This window comes from Octopus bimaculoides, chromosome 29 (genome assembly GCF_046866305.1).
Source record: "Octopus bimaculoides isolate indiv1 chromosome 29, ASM4686630v1, whole genome shotgun sequence".
Classification (NCBI taxonomy): Eukaryota; Metazoa; Mollusca; class Cephalopoda; order Octopoda; family Octopodidae; genus Octopus; species Octopus bimaculoides.
This window is the reverse complement of record NC_142956.1, coordinates 14,818,214-14,838,823: the sequence shown is the minus strand read 5'-3', so window position 1 is coordinate 14,838,823 and position 20,610 is coordinate 14,818,214. Positions and strand designations below refer to the sequence as shown.

General features: G+C 35.4%; 2 protein-coding genes across 6 annotated transcripts in view; one reads left to right on the top strand and one right to left on the bottom strand.

Annotated features, from left to right (window-relative positions):
- The window catches only part of LOC149130356 (uncharacterized), a 186,457-nt gene that overhangs the window by 54,047 nt on the left and 111,800 nt on the right, over window positions 1–20,610 (bottom strand). The gene's annotated exons all lie outside the window — the stretch shown is intronic.
- The window catches only part of LOC106878254 (uncharacterized), a 67,934-nt gene that overhangs the window by 10,069 nt on the left and 37,255 nt on the right, over window positions 1–20,610 (top strand). For both annotated transcript variants that reach the window (XM_089345617.1, XM_089345618.1), the window contains 15 exons: window positions 64–268; window positions 1,923–1,994; window positions 3,725–3,796; window positions 5,328–5,399; window positions 5,569–5,640; window positions 6,320–6,391; window positions 8,592–8,663; window positions 8,924–8,995; window positions 9,347–9,418; window positions 9,904–9,975; window positions 11,354–11,425; window positions 13,179–13,250; window positions 14,612–14,683; window positions 18,414–18,485; window positions 20,128–20,199. In XM_089345617.1, the coding sequence (XP_089201743.1) occupies window positions 84–268; window positions 1,923–1,994; window positions 3,725–3,796; window positions 5,328–5,399; window positions 5,569–5,640; window positions 6,320–6,391; window positions 8,592–8,663; window positions 8,924–8,995; window positions 9,347–9,418; window positions 9,904–9,975; window positions 11,354–11,425; window positions 13,179–13,250; window positions 14,612–14,683; window positions 18,414–18,485; window positions 20,128–20,199 (1,193 nt within the window). In that variant the 5' untranslated portion in view covers window positions 64–83. The remainder of the gene's footprint in view (window positions 1–63; window positions 269–1,922; window positions 1,995–3,724; window positions 3,797–5,327; window positions 5,400–5,568; window positions 5,641–6,319; window positions 6,392–8,591; window positions 8,664–8,923; window positions 8,996–9,346; window positions 9,419–9,903; window positions 9,976–11,353; window positions 11,426–13,178; window positions 13,251–14,611; window positions 14,684–18,413; window positions 18,486–20,127; window positions 20,200–20,610) is intronic.

Genomic DNA, 20,610 nt, shown 5'->3' with positions numbered 1-20,610 from the left:
AATCCGCAATGGGAAAGAAATGAAATTGAACTTTCTGATATTTTGTATTTTCGTCTTTTACAGGTTAATCTACGCCTGAAAATATGTTTCATCAATTTAAATTGACTTTTGTGTTGATACTTTATATGAGATTATTTTTGGAGTCTCATGCTACTACGTTAGACATTTGCTTAATATGCCGCTGTCAAAATGTTCGGACAAATATAGATTGTTCATATCACCAACTGAGTTTTATCCCACAACCTATTCCACCGAATGTTGAATATCTGTAAGTATTAGACAATTTCTATATATTTTCCGCATACGATGCTTTAAATTCTTGTTGTTTATGTTCTTAACTAATACCTTATGTTGTTGACCTGAGTTTTAAATTAAAACATGATGTTATGTTGGAGTAAAAAGGGCAAATAAGTTAACTGCCGTGAAGTCAAGTAGTCTGTTTTTTTTTTTCTGTAGATGTTGACTTATATGGAATATATAATTTACAATATTGCTCACAAAGCTGGGACGAGACCAATATTTGAACTTTGATGATGTTAGTTTATTACATTAAAACTCCTTATGATGATATTCAGGGAACGGAAAGAATGAAAACTGTTGGTATAAGCAAAACGTGTTGTATATATTGTTTTTTAAAATTAGTTTAAAATGTTTTTTATAGTTATTGCTGTATTGATATCACTTGGTGTACTCACAGAATGGTCGTTAACCATTGTGTGCATGCGTTATTTTTACTATTAAAATGTTAGCATTAGACTAATTAAACTGCTGATAATAACGAGATCCGCTTAAATTGCCTGAATCTTAAATTACATAAATGAAACTCTTTATTTTTATTTGGGATGCAATTAGTAAAATTTAGGGTCATATCATAAGCACAGTACCTTTTTAAAAATAAACACACATTAATTCTAGAAAAGTTCTAGAAAATTATTTAAGCTCAATTGAAGTTTTAGATAATCGGTGTGTCCCAGTTCGACTGAAAAAATAACCTAGGTTGTAAAGAGTGTGTTCAACTCTCGCTGGGTATTATTTCAGATTAAATGATTTGCATTGTTGCATTTATCATTTCAAACTTCCAATTTAAACCAATTATTCCAATACTATATTCGATCGATTCAATCGATTTCACCCACTTCTCTACATATGGTCTGAGAAAACAGAAATCCGTATATCTGCAGATGGTGAAAATACGATATGTATTATTTAGTAATTTTAATTTTTCATAATCTAATTCATAATTTAGTAGAAAATTGGCCGCACCTGCAGACCGTCGAGTGGAATGACACCTTCATCATCATCATCATCATCATCATCGTTTAACGTCCGCTTTCCATGCTAGCATGGGTTGGACGATTTGACTGAGGACTGGTGATACCGGATGGCAACACCAGGCTCCAATCTAATTTGGCAGAGTTTCTACAGCTGGATGCCCTTCCTAACGCCAACCACTCAGAGAGTGTAGTGGGTGTTTTTACGTGTCACCCGCACGAAAACGGCCACGCTCGAAATGGTGTCTTTTATGTGCCACTCGCACAAGAGCCAGTCCAGGGGCACTGGCAACGATCTCACTCGAAAATCCTACGGGAGCCAGTCAGGCGGTACTGGCAACGGCCACGCTCAAAATGGTGCATCTCATGTGCCACCCGCACAAGAGCCAGTCCAGGGGCACTGGCAACGATCTTACTTGGCTTGCCGGGTCTTCTCACGCACAGCACATTTCCAAAGGTTGTGGTATTTAATCTGGCACTGGGTGTTCTGACTTAAAATCTCTCCGAGGTCATCTTAACTTTACAGACTTTCCAGTACCAAACCAGACCAGTGGACTAGACGGAGTGAAGAGATGTAGGACTGGGTGTCTTGTGGTATTTTTCTGGCTCTTTGCACTTTAAGTTCAAATCCCACTCAATTTTATGTTCCAGGGATTTCAAAGGTAACAATATCGAAGAAATCAAAGTACAAACCTTCCGGAATTTGTCCAACTTAAAAAGTCTGTAAGTTGAATCAGTTTTCTTTTATGGTATTTCATTGACGATACATTTCTAAATCTGTAGTGTTTTCCCATATTTCATTTTAAGCTCCCTCACCCGTCTTCCCAAAGATGTGTTTCATTGTTTTTGAATGCGTAAACGTGAGTGTGGTCCCATTTCAGAGACTTGGGACTTGGAACATACCAGAGCGTGATACTCAAGAGGAAACATTTAGTATATGCACATTTTGATATATATATATATATATACATATATATATATATCTTCGTTACAATATCATAAATCAGGAGAAGAGCATACCCTATAAAATATAGAGAACAGTTACTGTTTAGAGAAACTGAAGAGATGTCTAGTTCACGCTAGATATGAAACCAATATTTCTTTTCTAAACTTTCGTTATACATACACAAATATATATATATAAGGGATCAGCAAATTGCTTCACCAACATACCGAAAATTTAGAAATAGCAGTTAAAATACTAATTCTACTACTACAATATATCTCCAACAGATAGCGATATTCGTGACTCACGTAGGCAAAAGAAGAAAAATAACGAAACAAACCTGTCGTTAGTTAATGATGGACGCGTTTCGGGATTAGAATTATGTAAAAATTCAATTCCACTCCTCAGCATAACCACTGAGCCACGCACCTTCACTCTCTTCACCGTAGAAGAAAGGAGTGAAGCGATAGAGACAGAGAAAGGAAAGCCTCAGTTATTTACAATGACAATTAAATGGAAATACAATCTATTTTTTCTAGCTTCTTTACCTTTAACAATGACGAAGAGGGAAAGATATTTAGTAATGAATAGAGGGAAAATCTTTCAGGTGTTTACGTTTTATTCTGGGAGTTCTAGAACGATCGACTGTTAGTTCTTTCTTCTTTCCCCTACCCTTGGTACTTATTCACCTTCTTTCATAGTTCTTCGTGTCTTTTAACTGGGGGGAAAGACCATGTACTTTTTTTTTTCAGGCACGTTTAGCGTTTTCTCTACAAACTACAAACAATCCTCCACCTTTTCTTTTCTTTTTTTTTTCATATAAAAACTAATGCAAAATTCGAACAGTGTATAGGCGGGAAAAGAGCCCAGAAAAAGGAGTAATACCTCCTATAAAATGGGGCTACACAAAATTCAACTCTATAATTTAAAGCAGTATTTATCAACCTTTTTACCTTTGCATAACTCTCAAAATAAATTATGTGTCTCAAGGAACACCTGTACAAAAAATTATATACCATATCTTTCTCATGTTTTTTCATCGTAGTTCACGTGGTAAATATCAAATATATATAAAAAAGTTAAAAAGGTTGACAAACACTGCTTTAAATTATAGAGTTGAATTTTGTGTAGCCCCATTTTATAGGGTGTATTACCCCTTTTTCTGGGCTCTTTTCACATCTATACAATATATATATATATATATATATATATATATTGGTTATTATTGGTTATTGGTTAGGGTGTTGCACTCACAACTGCGAGATTGTGAGTTCGATTCCCAGACCGGGTGTTTCGTTGTTCTTGAGCAAAGCACTTGATTTCATGTTGCTCTGCGACAGTAACATCCCCACCAGTATCATCATCATCGGGATCTATTTTCATCATCGAGATCTTTATAATCGTGATCTGTTTTCCATGTTTTTCTTCAGCGAATTATATAGCCATAATATATATATATCCTGTCACACTTGATACAAGTTCTTCTGAACCAAATTTTATGTTACAGAGATTTGGAAAGTAATAGTGTCAAAGAAATCAAATCCGAAACCTTCCAGAATCTATCTAGTTTGGAAACACTGTAAGTTGAAATATTCTTATTTATAGTATTTCATTGACATTATATTTCTAAATCTGTAATGTCTTCCCATACTTCATTTTAAGCTCCATCACCAGTCTTAACCTCATCAATCTTTTAGAGAAACGTTGTCATCTGTTGGCATTGATACATCAATTAGAAAGTATTTTTGTCTTCATGATCTCTGACAACTATGTCTGGCCTATTGGCCTTAATTTCTTTGTGTGTGTATTGGCATATCCCAGAATATGGTTGCTTTCTCGTTTTCTGTGACCTTTTCTGGCGTGTGCTTATACCATCTTTTTTTCTGTTATTATTCCATAGTGTTGGCATAGCTTCAGTGTATGCAGGTCCCAACTCTTTGAATATATTCCTTCTTAGCCAGGACTTAGAAACACCTATATTTCCAAAGGTGAATTATCCAAACACCAAAGAATTCCTCTTAACACATGGCTATGATTCTCCCCAACTACTTCTGCTTGTGATCAGAGATGCACATATTGTCAACCACTAAGGGACAGGCTCAACTGGTTAAGGTCAAACAACTGACATGCAAATCTGTGGTATTGAGCAGAATATTTACTGTAGCCCGTCTTTTCTACCAAAACAAAACAATGCTTTTTTTCTTTTTATTCTTTCCGTTGTTTCAAATTTAACATAACTTTTCCACCACTGTTTTATATTTTCAATTCTTCATGATCAGTCTCATCTTATTCATCACCACCATCAACAATATTATCAACTTCATAAACATTTGCACCAACTACATCACCGTCATAATTAGTGTCATCAGTTTAGTTATCATCATCTTCACCAGAAACATTACCAGCAACATTCATCAACAAAATTATCGTCAGAATCACCGTAATTATCCTCATCAACTTCATTGTCACAACCATCACCATCACACCAACATTATCTTCATCAACCTTACCACCATCCTTCCGTCCTACGTCTCATCGTTATATTTATCACTCCCACCACCTCCACTCTCCTCATCCTCTTACTCCTCCTCACTATTATCATCGCCATTACTTACTTTATTTTTCTTCCAGCAAGTATTTGTTTCGCCATTTTATGTTAGTGGAGGCCATTTATTTTATGTTAGTGGTTAGGGCAGCGGACTCACGGTCATAGGATCGCGGTTTTGATTCCCAAACCGGGCGTTGTGAGTGTATATTGAGTGAAAACAACTAAAGTTCCACGAGGCTCCGGCAGGGGATGGTGGCGAACCCTGCTGTACTCTTCCACCACAACTTTCTCTCACTCTTACTTCCTGTTTCTGTTGTGCCTGTAATTCAAAGGGGCCAGCCTTGTCACACTCTGTGTCACTCTGAATATCCCCGAGAACTACGTTAAGGGTACACGTGTCTGTGGAGTGCTCAGCCACTTGCACGTTAATTTCACGAGCAGGCTGTTCCGTTGATCGGATCAACTGGAAACCTCGACGTCGTAAGTGACGGAGTGCCAATAAATATTTTATGTTATACAACTCTTGTACTTTCTCCTAAAAACTAATTTTTTTATATTACAGATATTTACAATACAATAAGATCGAAAAAATAGAAGTAAGAGCCTTCGATGAACTGCCCAGTTTGAGAACACTGTAAGTTAGAGAAATCTTGTTGATAAATTACTAAATATTTAAAATCTTTCATGGAATTATTCATCATCGCGATCTACTTTCCATCCCTTCCATCGTAGAATTGTTTAGCCAAAATTCTGTCACAAATATATTCTATATAATTCCTTCTTTACTCAATTTTATGTTGCAGATTTTTAACTGGTAATAAAATCAAGGAAATCAATGCGGACACATTCCGAAATCTGTTCAGTTTAGCATATATGTAAGTTGAATCAGTTTGTTTTTAAATAGTATTTCATTGACGATATTTCTAAATCTGTAATCCATTTTCATCCTTCATTTTCAGTTCCCTCACTCGTTTTTCCAAAGATAAGTTATATTGCTTGTGAATCTGTGTATATGAGTGAGAGCCCATTTCTTAAATATCGGATTTATAAGGGCGTGATACTTCATGTATATATATGTTTCTGTATATGTGTAAAATCTGTCTCTGTTCAAAATCTGTGAATGTCAGTGAATGTGAGTAAGGGACCATTCCTTAGATCTGGAATATGAGTGTGTGACAATTAAGGGGAAAAAATTAGTGCAAACAGGTCTAGTAGTGCTTTTGGTAGGGTTCATAGGTGTCTGGGGAAACAAATTAAAGTTAAGGTATATAATACATGCGTCCTCCCATCTTTGCTCTATGGAAGTGAGGCATGTGTCGTGTACCGTAGGCAGGTAAGGCAATTGGAACGATTTCATCAATACTGTCTGAGAAAAATTGGGGGGATAAACTGGAAAAGGGCTATTAGTAATGTGGAAGTGCTTAAGAGGAGTGACAGTAGCAATATAGTGTCAATGATCTACTTTCTATCCCTTCTATCATCTAATAATTTATCAAAACGTCTGTCATAAATATGTTCTATACAATTCCTTCTTAAATCAATTTTATGTTCCAGATACTTGAATTATAATGACATCAGAGAAGTCAAAGCCGATACCTTCCAAAATCTGTCCAGTTTAACATATATGTAAGTTGAATCAGTCTTCTTTTACAGTATTTCAGTGACGAAATTGTGTACAATCTATCTCCGTCCAATGTGTAAAATCTATGTCTGTCCAAAGTTTATTCATGTCTGTGAATGAGTGAGGGTACATTCCTTATATTTGGAAAATATGAGTGTGTGACAATGAAGAAGAAAAATTAGTGCATACATGTTTATGTATATCTGTGTGTGTGTGTGTGTGTGTGTGTGTGTGAGAGAGAGAGAGAGTTTGTGTGAGTCTGTTTGTGTATGGATGTGTGCATGCGAGTGTATCAAAATGTATATGTAATTCGGTCTGTATATCATGTGCGGTGTTTACGCCTCCATCACCACTGATTACCATCCTAACCTCTTCTTCTTCTTCTTCTTCTTCCCCGTATTCTTTTCTACTTCTTTTTCTTCTTTTCCTTCGTTTTCTCTTCATCTTTTTCTTCTTCTACTCCTCCCGTTCTTCCACCTTCTATTCTTCTTGTTCTTGTTCTTTTTTCTTTTTCTACTCTTACCTCTCTTCTTCCACCTCTTCTTCTTCGTTTTCTTCTTCTTCTCCTCATTCTTTGCCCTCTTTTTCTTATTCTGACTTTGACCTTTTCTTTCACAATTCCTTCATATTTCCAATGGGAATTCATTCACAGAGATATGAGTATTTAAGGCGGCGAGCTGGCAGAAACGATAGCACGCCTTTCATCCTTTCAGGGTCGATTAAATAAGTACCAGTTACGTACTGGGGTCGATGTAATCGACTTAATCCGTTTGTCTGTCCTTGTTTGTCCCCTCTATGTTTAGCCCCTTGTGGGCAATAAAGAAATAGGTATTTCGTCTGCCGCTACGTTCTGAGTTCAAATTCCGCCGAGGTCGACTTTTCCTTTCATCCTTTCAGGGTCGATTAAATAAGTACCAGTTACGTACTGGGGTCGATGTAATCGACTTAATCCGTTTGTCTGTCCTTGTTTGTCCCCTCTATGTTTAGCCCCTTGTGGGCAATAAAGAAATAGGTATTTCGTCTGCCGCTACGTTCTGAGTTCAAATTCCGCCGAGGTCGACTTTTCCTTTCATCCTTTCAGGGTCGATTAAATAAGTACCAGTTACGTACTGGGGTCGATGTAATCGACTTAATCCGTTTGTCTGTCCTTGTTTGTCCCCTCTATGTTTAGCCCCTTGTGGGCAATAAAGAAATAGGTAATTCGTCTGCCGCTACGTTCTGAGTTCAAATTCCGCCGAGGTCAACTTTGCCTTTCATCCTTTCGGGGTCGATTAAATAAGTACCAGTTACATACTGGGGTCAATATAATCGAATTAATCCATTTGTCCTTCTTTGTCCGCTCTGTGTGTAGCTCCTTGTGGGTAGTAAAGAAATAAGGAGCTATGAGTATCTTTGTGTGTAGAGCAGCCCCCATAATTTGTAGATATACATGTACTACTCTCTCAGCCTCTCTCTCAATTTTTCTCTCTCTTTCTTTGTATATACTTTCCTTCTCATTTTCCTACTTTCCTTCTCATTTTCCTACTTTCCTTCTCATTTTCCTACTTTCCTTCTCATTTTCCTACTTTCCTTCTCATTTTCTTTGTTAAATTTCTCAATCATGAACATCGTCAAGTTCATCATCGTCTGCTTCGTCATTAACATCATACATTACCACAAAATACCATCATCAGATGCAGAAACTTCAACACTTTTATCATCATCTCCAACAGTAACATCCCCACCAACATTATCACAATCAATATCATATTCAGCATCACCATAGACACGCTAATCCCCATTATCATCAGAATAATCAACATTAACAACATCAGCCACAACAACAGCATCATAACATCATCGTCATCAGCACTGCCAGCATATATTCTTCTCTGTCTCATCATCATATTCATCACTACCACCACCACCACCACCACAACGTTCGCTACCAACTCTACCACCATTATTTTATTATCCTACTCAACCTTATCAACATCATCGTCATCAACATCATCATCGTCATAAACATCATCGTCATCAACGTCATCATCTTCGCCATCTTCTTCATTGAATTAACCATCAACGTGATCTATTTTCCATCCCTTCCATCATAGAATTGTTTAGCCGAAATTTTGTCCCATCTCTTCCATGATAGAATTGTTTAGCCGAAATTTTGTCACAAATATATTCTATACAAATCCTTTTTAACTCAATTTTATGTTTCAGATCTTTGAGTTCTAATAAAATCCAGGAAATCAAGGCAGACACCTTCCGAAATGTGACCAGTTTAACATTTATGTAAGTTGAATCATTCTTCTTTTATAGTATTTCGTTAACAAATATATTTCTAAATCTGTAATATCTTCTCATCGTTAGTTTATGCTCCCTCACCCGTCTTTGTGAATCTCTGTGTGTCAGTGTGTGCCCATTTCTTGGATATGGCATGTATGAGATCGTGTAAAATCTGTCTCTGATCAAAGCCTGTGAATGTGAGAGAGTCTCCATTCCTCACAAATATGGTCTATACAATTCCTTCTTAACTCAATTTTATGTTCCAGAGATTTGAGTGATAATAATATCACGGAAATCAAAGCCGACACCTTCCGAAATCTGTCCAGTTTGACACATCTGTAAGTTAAATCAGTCTTTTTTATTGTATTTCATTGAAGGTGTATTTTTTAAACTGTAATATATTTTCATCCTTCATCTTAAGTTACCTCAGCCGTCTTTCCAAAAATGAGTTTTATTGGTTGTGAATCTGTGTGCGTGAGTGTGTGTCCATTTCATACACATAAGCTATATGAGAATGGGATACTTCAGTGGAACCATTTAGCGTGTGGAACCATTTATGTGTATGTCTCAGTGTATGTATAGAAACTGTCTCTGTCCAAAACGTGTGTTAGTGTTCATGAATGTTTAGTAAAAATTCTGTCACAAATATATTCTGTACAATTTCATCTGAACTCAATTTTATGTTCCAGATATTTGAGGACTAATGGTATCATGGAAATCAAATCAGACACATTCCGAAATCTGTTCAATTTAAGAGAACTGTAAGTTGAATCAGTCTTCTTTGATAGTATTTTATTGATGATATATTTCTAAATCTGTGATACCTTCTCATCCTTCTTTTTAAGCTCCCTTACCTGTCTTTCCAAAGATGTGTTTTACTGGTTATGAATCTGTGTGTGTGTGAGTGTGTGCCTATTTCTGAGTGCGGATCACTGGGCATTCATGTGGATATGAGTATATTTGTGTGTGTATCAGCACTTATAATTTATATATATATTTGTGTGCCTCTCTCTCTATCTATCTGACCCTCTCCCCTTCTCTCTCTCTCTCTCTTTCTTTCTCTCTCTCTCTGATTATATATATACATATATTCTTGTTTGTGTGTGTGCACGCGCGTGTAAATAGCAGTGATAATTATCAGCCATGTGTTCTACTTTCCATTCCTTCCACTATCGAATTGTTTAGCCAACATTCTGTCACAGATATATTCTATACAATTCCTTCTTAACTCAATTTTATGTTTCAGATATTTAAGTTCTAATAAAATCAAGGAAATCGAAGCAGACACCTTCCGTAATCTTTCCAGTTTGAGACATCTGTAAGTTGAATCATTATTTTTTTATAGTATTTCGTTCACGATGTATTTCTAAATCTGTAATACCTTCCCATCCTTCATTTTCTGCTTCCTCACCCCGTCTTTCCAAAGATGCGTTTTATTGGTTGTGAATCTGAGTGTGTGAGTATGTGCCAATTTCTTACACATGGGATGTATGAGAACGTGATAGTTCAGGGGAACTGTCGTGTGTAAGTGTGGATTAATGTAACATCACGGGAATTTGAGTATGTATTGGTGCGTATCAGCCCTCATAATTTGTACATATATATGTATACCACTCTCTCTGCTTCCCTCTCAATCTCTCTCTCCCTCTTTGTATATATATATATATATATATATATATATATATATATATATATATATATGTATATATATATATATATATATATATATATATATATATATATATATATATATATATATATATATGTATATATATATATATATATATGTATATATATATATATATATATGTATATATATATATATATATATATATATATATATATATGTATATATATATATATATATGTATATATATATATATATATATATATATATATATATATATATATATATATATATATATATATATATATATATGTATATATATATATATATATATGTATATATATATATATATATATGTATATATATATATATATATATATATGTATATATATATATATATATATATATATGTATATATATATATATATATATATATATATATATATATGTATATATATATATATATATATATGTATATATATATATATGTATATATATATGTATATATATATGTATATATATATATATATATATATATGTATATATATATATATATGTATATATATATATATATATATACATATATATATATATGCACGTATATATATATATATATTCTCATTTTTTCTGTTGAAGAGCGTAGCTCGAAACGTTAAAGACTTTCTCTATTCCCGAGCGTTAAACTAATACATTCTTTTGTTGTTAACACCACCTGTCCTCGTCTGTTGTTTTTTTCGTAAATTCTCCCATATATATATATATATATATATATATATATACATTGTGTAGTTGTGATTGTGTCTTCATCTACCTTTCCTTCTTTCCTTTCTTTTTTCCTTTTCCTGATTTCTTCATATTTTCGTCTTTCTCCATTATTGACTTGATTCTCTATTCATCTAAATCCTCTGTGTAAATCATCACCAATATCATCATCGTCACCATTATCTACCATGGAATTAACCATCATCGAGATCTACTTTCCATCCCGTCCATCACCTAATTGTCTAGTAAAAATTCTGTCACAAATATATTCTATACAATTCCTTCTTAACTCAATTGTATGTTTCAGATCTTTGAGTTCTAACGGTATCAAAGAAATCAAAGCAGACACCTTCCAAATTCTGTCCAATTTAACAAAACTGTAAGTTGAATAATTCTTCTTTTATAGTATTTCATTAACGATATATTTCTAAATGTGTAATATGTTCCCAACCTTCATTTTAAGCTACCTCACCCGTCTTTCCAAAGATGGAGGAATTTCTACCATGTTTCGTGGTCTGCTACCACAACAGCTCCTTTATAGGATCCAGTTAGCTCAAGACATCATCAGGAGGAACCACGTCCGGTTTCGGCCCCTACTCCTCTACCATTTTGACGTGGCGGGGCCCTTCCTTTCGGAGGTGACTTCAGCTCTGGTGTTGGGTGCATATCTTCTTTCTTCTATTCCCTGGCTTCTTCGATGCAGCATCAACGAGTGTCAGCGTCCGACTGACTGTCTTGTCAAATTCCCCTTTTTATACCTGCTGCTAGGCTCCAGCAGGCTGCCCCAGCAAGTTGTCACGTGACACTGTCTAAATTTCCCGATGCTAGGGTCCAGTAGGCAGCCCCAGCAAGTTGTCACATGACACTGTCTTGTTTGTGAATCTGTGTGTGTGTGTGAGTGTGTGCCCATTTCTTATACGTTGAATATATGAGGCCGTGATAGTTCAGGGGAACCGTTTAGTGAATGCATGTGTGTGTTTCTGTGCATGTGTAAAATCTGCCACTGTCCAAAGTGTGTGTTACTAGTTATGAATGCCTTTGAATGTGAGTGAGTGCCCATTTCTCAAAGTTGGAAAATATGTGTGAGTGACAAGGGGAAAATTTAGTGCAAAGATATGCATGCATATCATAATGTCTGTGTAACTCGGTCTGATTATCATGTACGGTGTCTACGTCTCCATTGCTACTGATTACCATCCTAGACTTTTTCTTCTTCTTCTTCTCATCCTCGTTCTTCTGCTACTATTTCTACTTCTATGATTTTCTTCTTCTTCTTCTTCTTCTTCTTCTTCTTCTTCTTCTTCTTCTTCTTCTTCTTCTTCTTCTTCTTCTTCTTTTTTTTCATTTTCTTCTGCTGTTTTTTCTTTTCCTTCTTTCTGTTCTTCTTTGCTATACGTGAAACGTGATAGCTTGACAATTTATGTACCACATTGCAGAAATCACAATGAAAGTATATCTGAAGGGTAGTCTTACACTGTTGTACCGTTGAATTAGCAAAGAAGAGAACACATTCATTATCTGCATGCGATTAGACTCGGAAAGTTTGTGAGAAACCCATTGACCCAATTTGCTGACTTTTATGATGGCGCGCAGATGTCGATGAATGGTTGAATGACCAAATCCAAGCTTCTTTGCTAGTTCCTCAACATTTACAACCAGTGTTTTGAGGACGTCCTCATCGAGCTCTACAGATCATCCAAGACGATGTTCGTCTTCTTCGCTGTTGTTTCTGACTTCGAAGTGTTTTGTTGCCTTTTTAACATTCCTATTTAATATATTTTTCCTGACAATAATTCATTGAAAATCGATTCTATCTTTCGTGCGAACATTAACTCTGCCGGAGACTTTCCTGAACTGGTATTAGGATTGGCCGTTACTCTATATACCTTCAAGAATTTCGTTAGCGCATCATCATTATCTGCGTCATTTCTTACTTATTTTAACACTCGCTTGCAAGTATCAACGAATCTTTCTACAATCGTCATCAACATCATCAATGTCGCTATTATCTTCATGAAATTAATCTTTATCGTGATCTAATTTCCATCCCTTCTATAATCTAATTGTTTAGCCAAATTTCTGTCCCAAATATGGTCTATACAATTCCTTCTTAACTTAATTCTATGTTTCAGATTTTTGAGTTCTAATGATATCACGGAAATCAAGACAGACACCTTCCGAAATCTGTCCAGTTTAACAGATCTGTAAGTTGAATCATTCATTTTTATATTTCATTGACGATATATTTCTAAATATGTAACGTCTTCCCATCATTCATATTAAGCTACCTCACCCGTCTTTCTAAAGATGTGTTTTATTGGTTGTGAATCTGTGAGTGTACTCATTTATTAGATATGGGATATATGAGAGCATGATAACTTCAGGGGAACCATTTAGTGAATGCATGTGTATGTCTCTGTGTATGTGTGAAATTTTGTCTCTGTCTAAAATGTGTTATTTCTTGTAAATGACCGTGAATGTAAGTGAGGGTCCATTCCTGAGATTTGGGATATATGAGTGTGACAATTGAGGGGAATAGTTTAGCGCAAACGTCTTTATGTAAATGTGTGTGTATGTGTGTGCGCACCACGCGTGTAAGTGTGTGTGTGAGTGTCTGTTTGTGTATGGATGTTTGTAGAGGAGTGTATCAAAATGTGTTATTCGGTCTGTTTATCATGTGCGGTGTTTAAATCTCCAGCACCAATGATTACCATGCTAGACATTTCTTCTTCTTCTTCTTCTTCTTCTTCTTCTTCTTCTTCTTCCATTTCTTTATTGCCCACAAGGGGCTAAACATATAGAGGGGGCAAACAAAGGGGTTAAGTCGATTACATCGACTCCTGTGCGTAACTGGTACTTAATTTATCGACCCCGAAAGGATGAAAGGCAAAGTCGACCTCAGCGGAATTTGAACTCAGAACGTAACGGCAGACGAAATACCGCGAAGCATTTCGCCCGTTATGCTAACGTTTCTGCCAGCTCGCCGCCTATCTTCTTCTTCTTCTTCTTCTTCTTCTCCTTCTTCTCCTTCTCCTTCTCCTTCTTCTTCTTCTATTTATTTTCTTCTTCTTTTTATCTTCCTCCTTTCCTTCTTTCATTTTTCTTTCCTTTCTTTTAATTCTCTTGGGGTATTTTACTTCTGTTTCACTCCGTCATCTTATTCTTCATTCGCTATTCATTCTTCTTCGTTTCAGCTTCTCCCAAATTTCTTCCTACTTCACCAGCTTTTATCTTTCGCATTCACGTTCCCCCGCCGACGTATTAATCTTTCGCTAATTGTTGCTGTTCTTGTTTTTCTTCTCTTTGTTTCTTTTTCTCTTCCTTCTTGTCTTTATTTCTCTTTGTAACCCCCCCCCCCCCGCGCGGCTTGTCCCACGTCTTTTCAGTTTTCTTTTTATTCTCCTTCTCCTCCTCCTCTTATTTCACCATCTTCTTTCACATTTTAAACTTGTTTCAGACAGTCGTCTCTAATTTCTTTCACATCACGTTTTTCCTGAAATTTTTTCTTCTTTCATCAAGAATCTATTCCTTACAAATTCTACTTAATTCAATTTTATTTAAACAGGAATTTGAGCGGTAATGATATCAAGAAAATTGACGGAGAAATATTCCGAAATCTTTCCAGTTTAACAAGTCTGTAAGTTGAATCAGTCTTGAGCAGATTATTTTATTCACGACATTTTCCTTAATATGTAATGTCACCCCAATACTATATTTTACTCTCCCTCACCCACCTTTACAACTTCTGTCCCTCTCTAATGAAAGTGTGTTATTGAGAGCGTGACATTTGAGTGCAAACATGCAGTGTATTCATTTATGTATACGGCCATGCTGGAGTACCGCCTTTAGTCGAACAAACCGACCCAGGACTTATTCTTTGTAAGTCCAGGAATTATTCTATTGGTAGCCTTACCGAACCGCTAAGTTACGGGGACGTAAACACAGCAACATCGGTTGTCAAGCGATGATGGGGGACAAACATAGACACACAAATACACACACACACAAACATATATATATATATATACTAGCAGAAATACCCGGCTTTGCCCGGGTTAAAGAGAATAATGAAATCTAAAAACGCCGTCTAGACTACGCAACCCTCAACTGTTAGTAGCTACGATACCATATTTCTACATTAATAACTCTCCAATCCATGCCAGCATGGAACATAGACATTAAGTGGAATGCCAGTCTCTCATCTAGGAGGGCCTTGAAATCAATGTTACCAACTGGGGACTATGTGTGTCGTAGTGATAATAAAAAGACCCAAAGGAGGTCTGCAACGAAATAATTTTACTCAATACTTTGCAAGTGAATCAGTGGAGGCAAAGATGCGTCTCATTTACTTGACAATTTATGCACCACATTGCAGAAATCACAATGTAAGTATATCTGAAAGGGTAGTCTTACACTGTTGTACCGTTGAATTACAAATAATGCTCATCTGTAATGTTCGGGTTAAAATTTCATCAACATCAAAAATATATGAATTTTCATGGGAGTTATGGCCGTTATACATAGAATATAATTTCCAAATTTCATAAAGATCCGTTCAGTACTTTTGACGTAGTTTTGGATAAGAAAACAAATGACTAATGTGTGTGTTTGTGTGCATGTGTTTGTGTGTGATGGGTGTATATATGTATAGATATCTGTATGCATGTATATATATGTATATATGTGTACATATTACATGTACATCTATATATATATATATATACATCTACACATGTGTATACATATACATGTATGCATATAGATCTATATCTATATATATATATCTATGCATATACGTGTACATATACATGTATATGTATACATATACATCTCTTTCTCTCTCTTTCTCTCTCTCTGAAAGTATCTGTCATTACAGTATCGAAATGTGATTGTTTCAGTTAGTGGAATAACGTGTACATATACATCTATATGTATACATATACATCTCTCTCTCTCTCTTTCTCTCTCTCTCTCTGAAAGTATCTGTCATTACAGTATCGAAATGTGATTGTTTCAGTTAGTAGAATAGTTTCATTTTTAAAGTGAAAGTATTTGACATGAGTGTTTTTGTTTCACTTTTGACACGTAATACTTAAATAGTGGAGGAGATATTATGTTGCTGTGGGCTCGAACTCTGCAAGAAGTTAAAATTTTTTTTTGACTAAAACACAACTGGAACCCTAAGTAAGGCATGTGTAAAATTTGAATGAAATTGGTTGCGTAGTTCTCGAGTTTTAGGGATTCATACAGACAGACAGACAGACAGACACACACACACACACACACACATTCTCATTTTTATATATATAGATATATATATATATACACACACACACATACATACATACATACATATATATATATAAAATATACAAGAATAAGGGCAGGGAATCGTCAATTAATAATAGAATTAATAATTAACAATTTTGCCAAGTAGTTCAGTATGAAAAAACCTTTATCGGTAAAACCATTTATCATCATAAATATACAGGGATTAGCATTGAGTTGCTTCTCCAACATACTGAAAATTTAGAAATAGCAGTCAAAGAACTACTGATTCTAAACTACAAATTTTTCTCTAAATGGATGGCGATATTTATGGCACACATAGAACAAAAAAACGGAGGGAAAAGCGTAAACAAAACAAGTCTTTAGTTAATTGGATACAAATCGTTTCATGGTTAAGCGAATATTATATATATATATATATATATATATATATATACATATATATATATATATATATATGTATATATATATATGTATATATATATATATATATATATGTATATATATATATATATATATATATATATATATATATATACCACTTACCTATAGATATAGATATATATACATATATATATATATATATATATATATATATATATATATATATATATATATATATATATATATATATATATATATAGGTAAGTGGTAGGTTTGCCTCGATCCTTCAGGGGTAGTCTGAAGCATCCAAGCAACCAGAGGATGTTTAAATCCGGAGGCACTCCTGGGGATCACCTGTATGGGTACCGTCTTGGGAAGAGGGCGTCCAGAGGCAGGTAATATGTTGCTTAAACCGTAGTTTATGTATTTACTTGGAGAATGGAGCAACAAATATAAGAAAAAGCATTTTCGTTGGACTAACGAAAATGCTTTTTCTTGTATTTGTTGCTCCATTCTCCAAGTAAATATATATATATATATATACATATATATATGTATGAGGATATCTTCTTTTTGTACATTTTTTCTTCATCTTCTTCTTCTTCTTCTTCTTTATTTTCCCAGTGCCCTTCATTTTCTCTCTTTTATGGTTTCTTCATAGTTTTTGTTTGTTTCTCTATCTGCTGCTATTTTTCTATTCTTCTTAAACCTGTACTATTTGCATCACAACCACCGCCGCCATTATCATTATTGACGTCTTCGTTTTTGTCACCATCGCCGTTATCATATTCGTCACCATTTTTATATTTATCTACCATCAACATCGTCAGCTTCATCATCGTCAACTTCATCATCGTCAACTTCCTCATCGTCAACTTCATCATCGTCAATTTCATCATCGTCAACTTCATCATTGTCAACCTCATCATCGTCAACTTCCTCATCATCAACTTCCTCATCGTCAACTTCCTCATCGTCAACTTCATCATCGTCAACTTCATCATCGTCAACTTCATCATCGTCAACTTCATCATCGTCAACTTCATCGTCGTCAACTTCATCGTCGTCAACTTCATCGTCGTCAACTTCATCGTCGTCAACTTCATCGTCGTCAACTTCATCGTCGTCAACTTCATCGTCGTCAACTTCCTCGTCGTCAACTTCATCATCGTCAACTTCATCATCGTCAACTTCATCATCGTCAACTTGAGCATCGTCAACTTGAGCATCGTCAACTCAAGCATCGTCAACTTCAGCATCGTCCTCTTCATCATCAACGTCATCTATTACCATTAAACATCACGATCAGGTGCACAATCTTCAACACCATCCCCATCATCGCCAACAGAAACATCATCATCCGCAATATCATACTTATCACATTAAACATGCTAATTAGCAAAATTAGCAGGATAATCATCGTTAACAACATCACACCTCGTTATCGGGATCATAACACCAGCATCATCAAAACTGCCATCATATTTCCATGTCCTCCACTTCATCATCATATACTTCACTATCACAGCTACCACCACACACACCGCCATCATTATCCCCATCATTGTTATCCAACCTATCATCATCGTAATCTACTCTGCATCTCTTCCATAATCCACTTGTTTAGACATGATATTTAATTATTCTCTCACAAATCTGATCCATACAAGTTCTTAACATATTTTAATTTACAGGAATCTGGGTGCCATTGGTTTGAAGAAAATCAAGCCAGAAATATTCAAATATCTTTCCAGCTTAAAAACTCTGTAAGTTGATTAATTAATTTTTATTGTATTTCATTGACGATATATTTCTAAATATGTAATGATTCCCATATTTCATTTTAAACTCCCTCGCCCGTCCTTCCCTATACTATTTCTCTCTCTCCCCTCTCTCTCTCTCTCCCCTCTCTCTCTCTCTCTCCCCTCTCTCTCCCCTCTCTCTCTCTCTCTCCCCTCTCTCTCCCCTCTCCCCTCTCTCTCCCCTCTCTCTCCCCTCTCTCTCCCCTCTCTCTCCCCTCTCTCTCCCCTCTCTCTCCCCTCTCTCTCTCCCCTCTCTCTATCTCTCCCCTCTCTCCCTCTCCCCCCTCTCTCTCTCCCCCTCTCTCTCCAGTGGTGTGTTTCATTGTTTATGAGAGTGATTGTGAATGTGAAGATGAGCCCATTCCTAAGAGTTGGGATATACAGGGTGACCCCCCCCCCCCACAAAAAAAAAGAAAATAGAACCCATAAAAATTTTGTTAAATCCTACAAAGGTCCAGCAAATTTCTTGAAATTTGCTGGACTTAAACTTTGGTCTGTGCATGACCATTTCCTTTGCATAAAAGTCACGTTCCTTTCATAATATGCTCCTAATGGCTTACGTCGCGCAAAATTGTCAATTACTCGAACACATTCCTCTTTAGGGATTTCCTTGATTTCTGCTGGGATTGCTACCTTCAGTTCACCAGTTGTTTGGGGGTCATTATGGTAAACATTATCCTAGAGGGACCACCACATATAAAAATCTGGGAGGTTCAAGCCCGGTGAATATGGTGCCCACTCAACGTCACACCTCCTGCTGATCAGTCACTCCTGAAATTGCTCTCTCAGCCAGGCTAGGGAGTCATTCGATGCGTGGTGGATGGGCCATCTTGCTGGAACTCCTTTTCATCTCGATCTATCTCTCTGCGTTGTTTTATTCGAGCAGTTTTGTAGTTCTGTTTTTTGTTTTTTTTTTGTGGGGTCACCCTGTATGAGAATGTGATATTTTAGGGAAAGTATTTTGTGCACGCATGTCTTCATATATATATATATATATATATATATATATATAAGGTTTAGATTTAGATTCAAAATTGAATATGGTACTTATGTTTAGGCACCAGAATATAGTATGGTATGGTATTATACAACAACCATTCCAAAAAACAAGGTGATCAAAAAATCAAAATAAGCAACACGGATTTCAAAGATGATTGCAGTAAGCACGTTTCATGCTACTCCATTTATTTAAGTAATGCGAGCATTACATTAAATGCAATATGTAGAGCAATCTTCAGCTGCACGAAATGCATATATATATATATATATATATATATATATATATATATATATATATATGTATATATATATATGTATATATATTATACAGGGATTGCACAAAATAATGGAAACACCTTAAAATTTCAAACAAATTTATTTTAATATGGGGTACGACCGCCTTTGGCAGTAATTACTTTTCTCATTCTTCCTCCCCTTCCTCTTCATATTCTTTCTTCCCGTCCCCCTCTTCCTCCTTCTCCTCCTCCTCCTCATCATCTCCATTTACATACCTTACCTTACATCTAATTTTCTTCACCGTAGTATTTAATATTTTATCACAAATCTTTTCTATGTGTTTGTTATCAACTCAATTTTATGTTTACAGATATCTGCGTGACAATAACATCACGAATATTCAACGTGGTAACTTCGGATATCTTCCGAATTTAGAAAAACTGTGAGTTAGGTCGCTTTTTAATTCACCATATATCTTAGATTTTATTATCTTTTTTATTTTCTCTGTCTCTTTTCGCTTCTAACATTCTTGCACTCTCTCCATAGCTTTCTGTGAGTGTGTCTGAATGTATGTTTGTGAAAGAGTGAGGATGTATGATCTTCTTTCCCACTTTCTCCTCATGCATATATAATTATGTTCATGTTATCTTGTTAATCATAACATTTTTTCTTCTTTACTTTATCTTCCATGTTTTCTAAACGTTCGTCTACCTCATATTCAAATACTCATTATTCAACTACATTTCATACACTTCTTCATATTTATTCATACACTCACCACCACCTCCATCACCATCCTCCTCGTTTTCATCCTCTATATTATCATCATCATCTTCATCTTCATCTAGTTCCA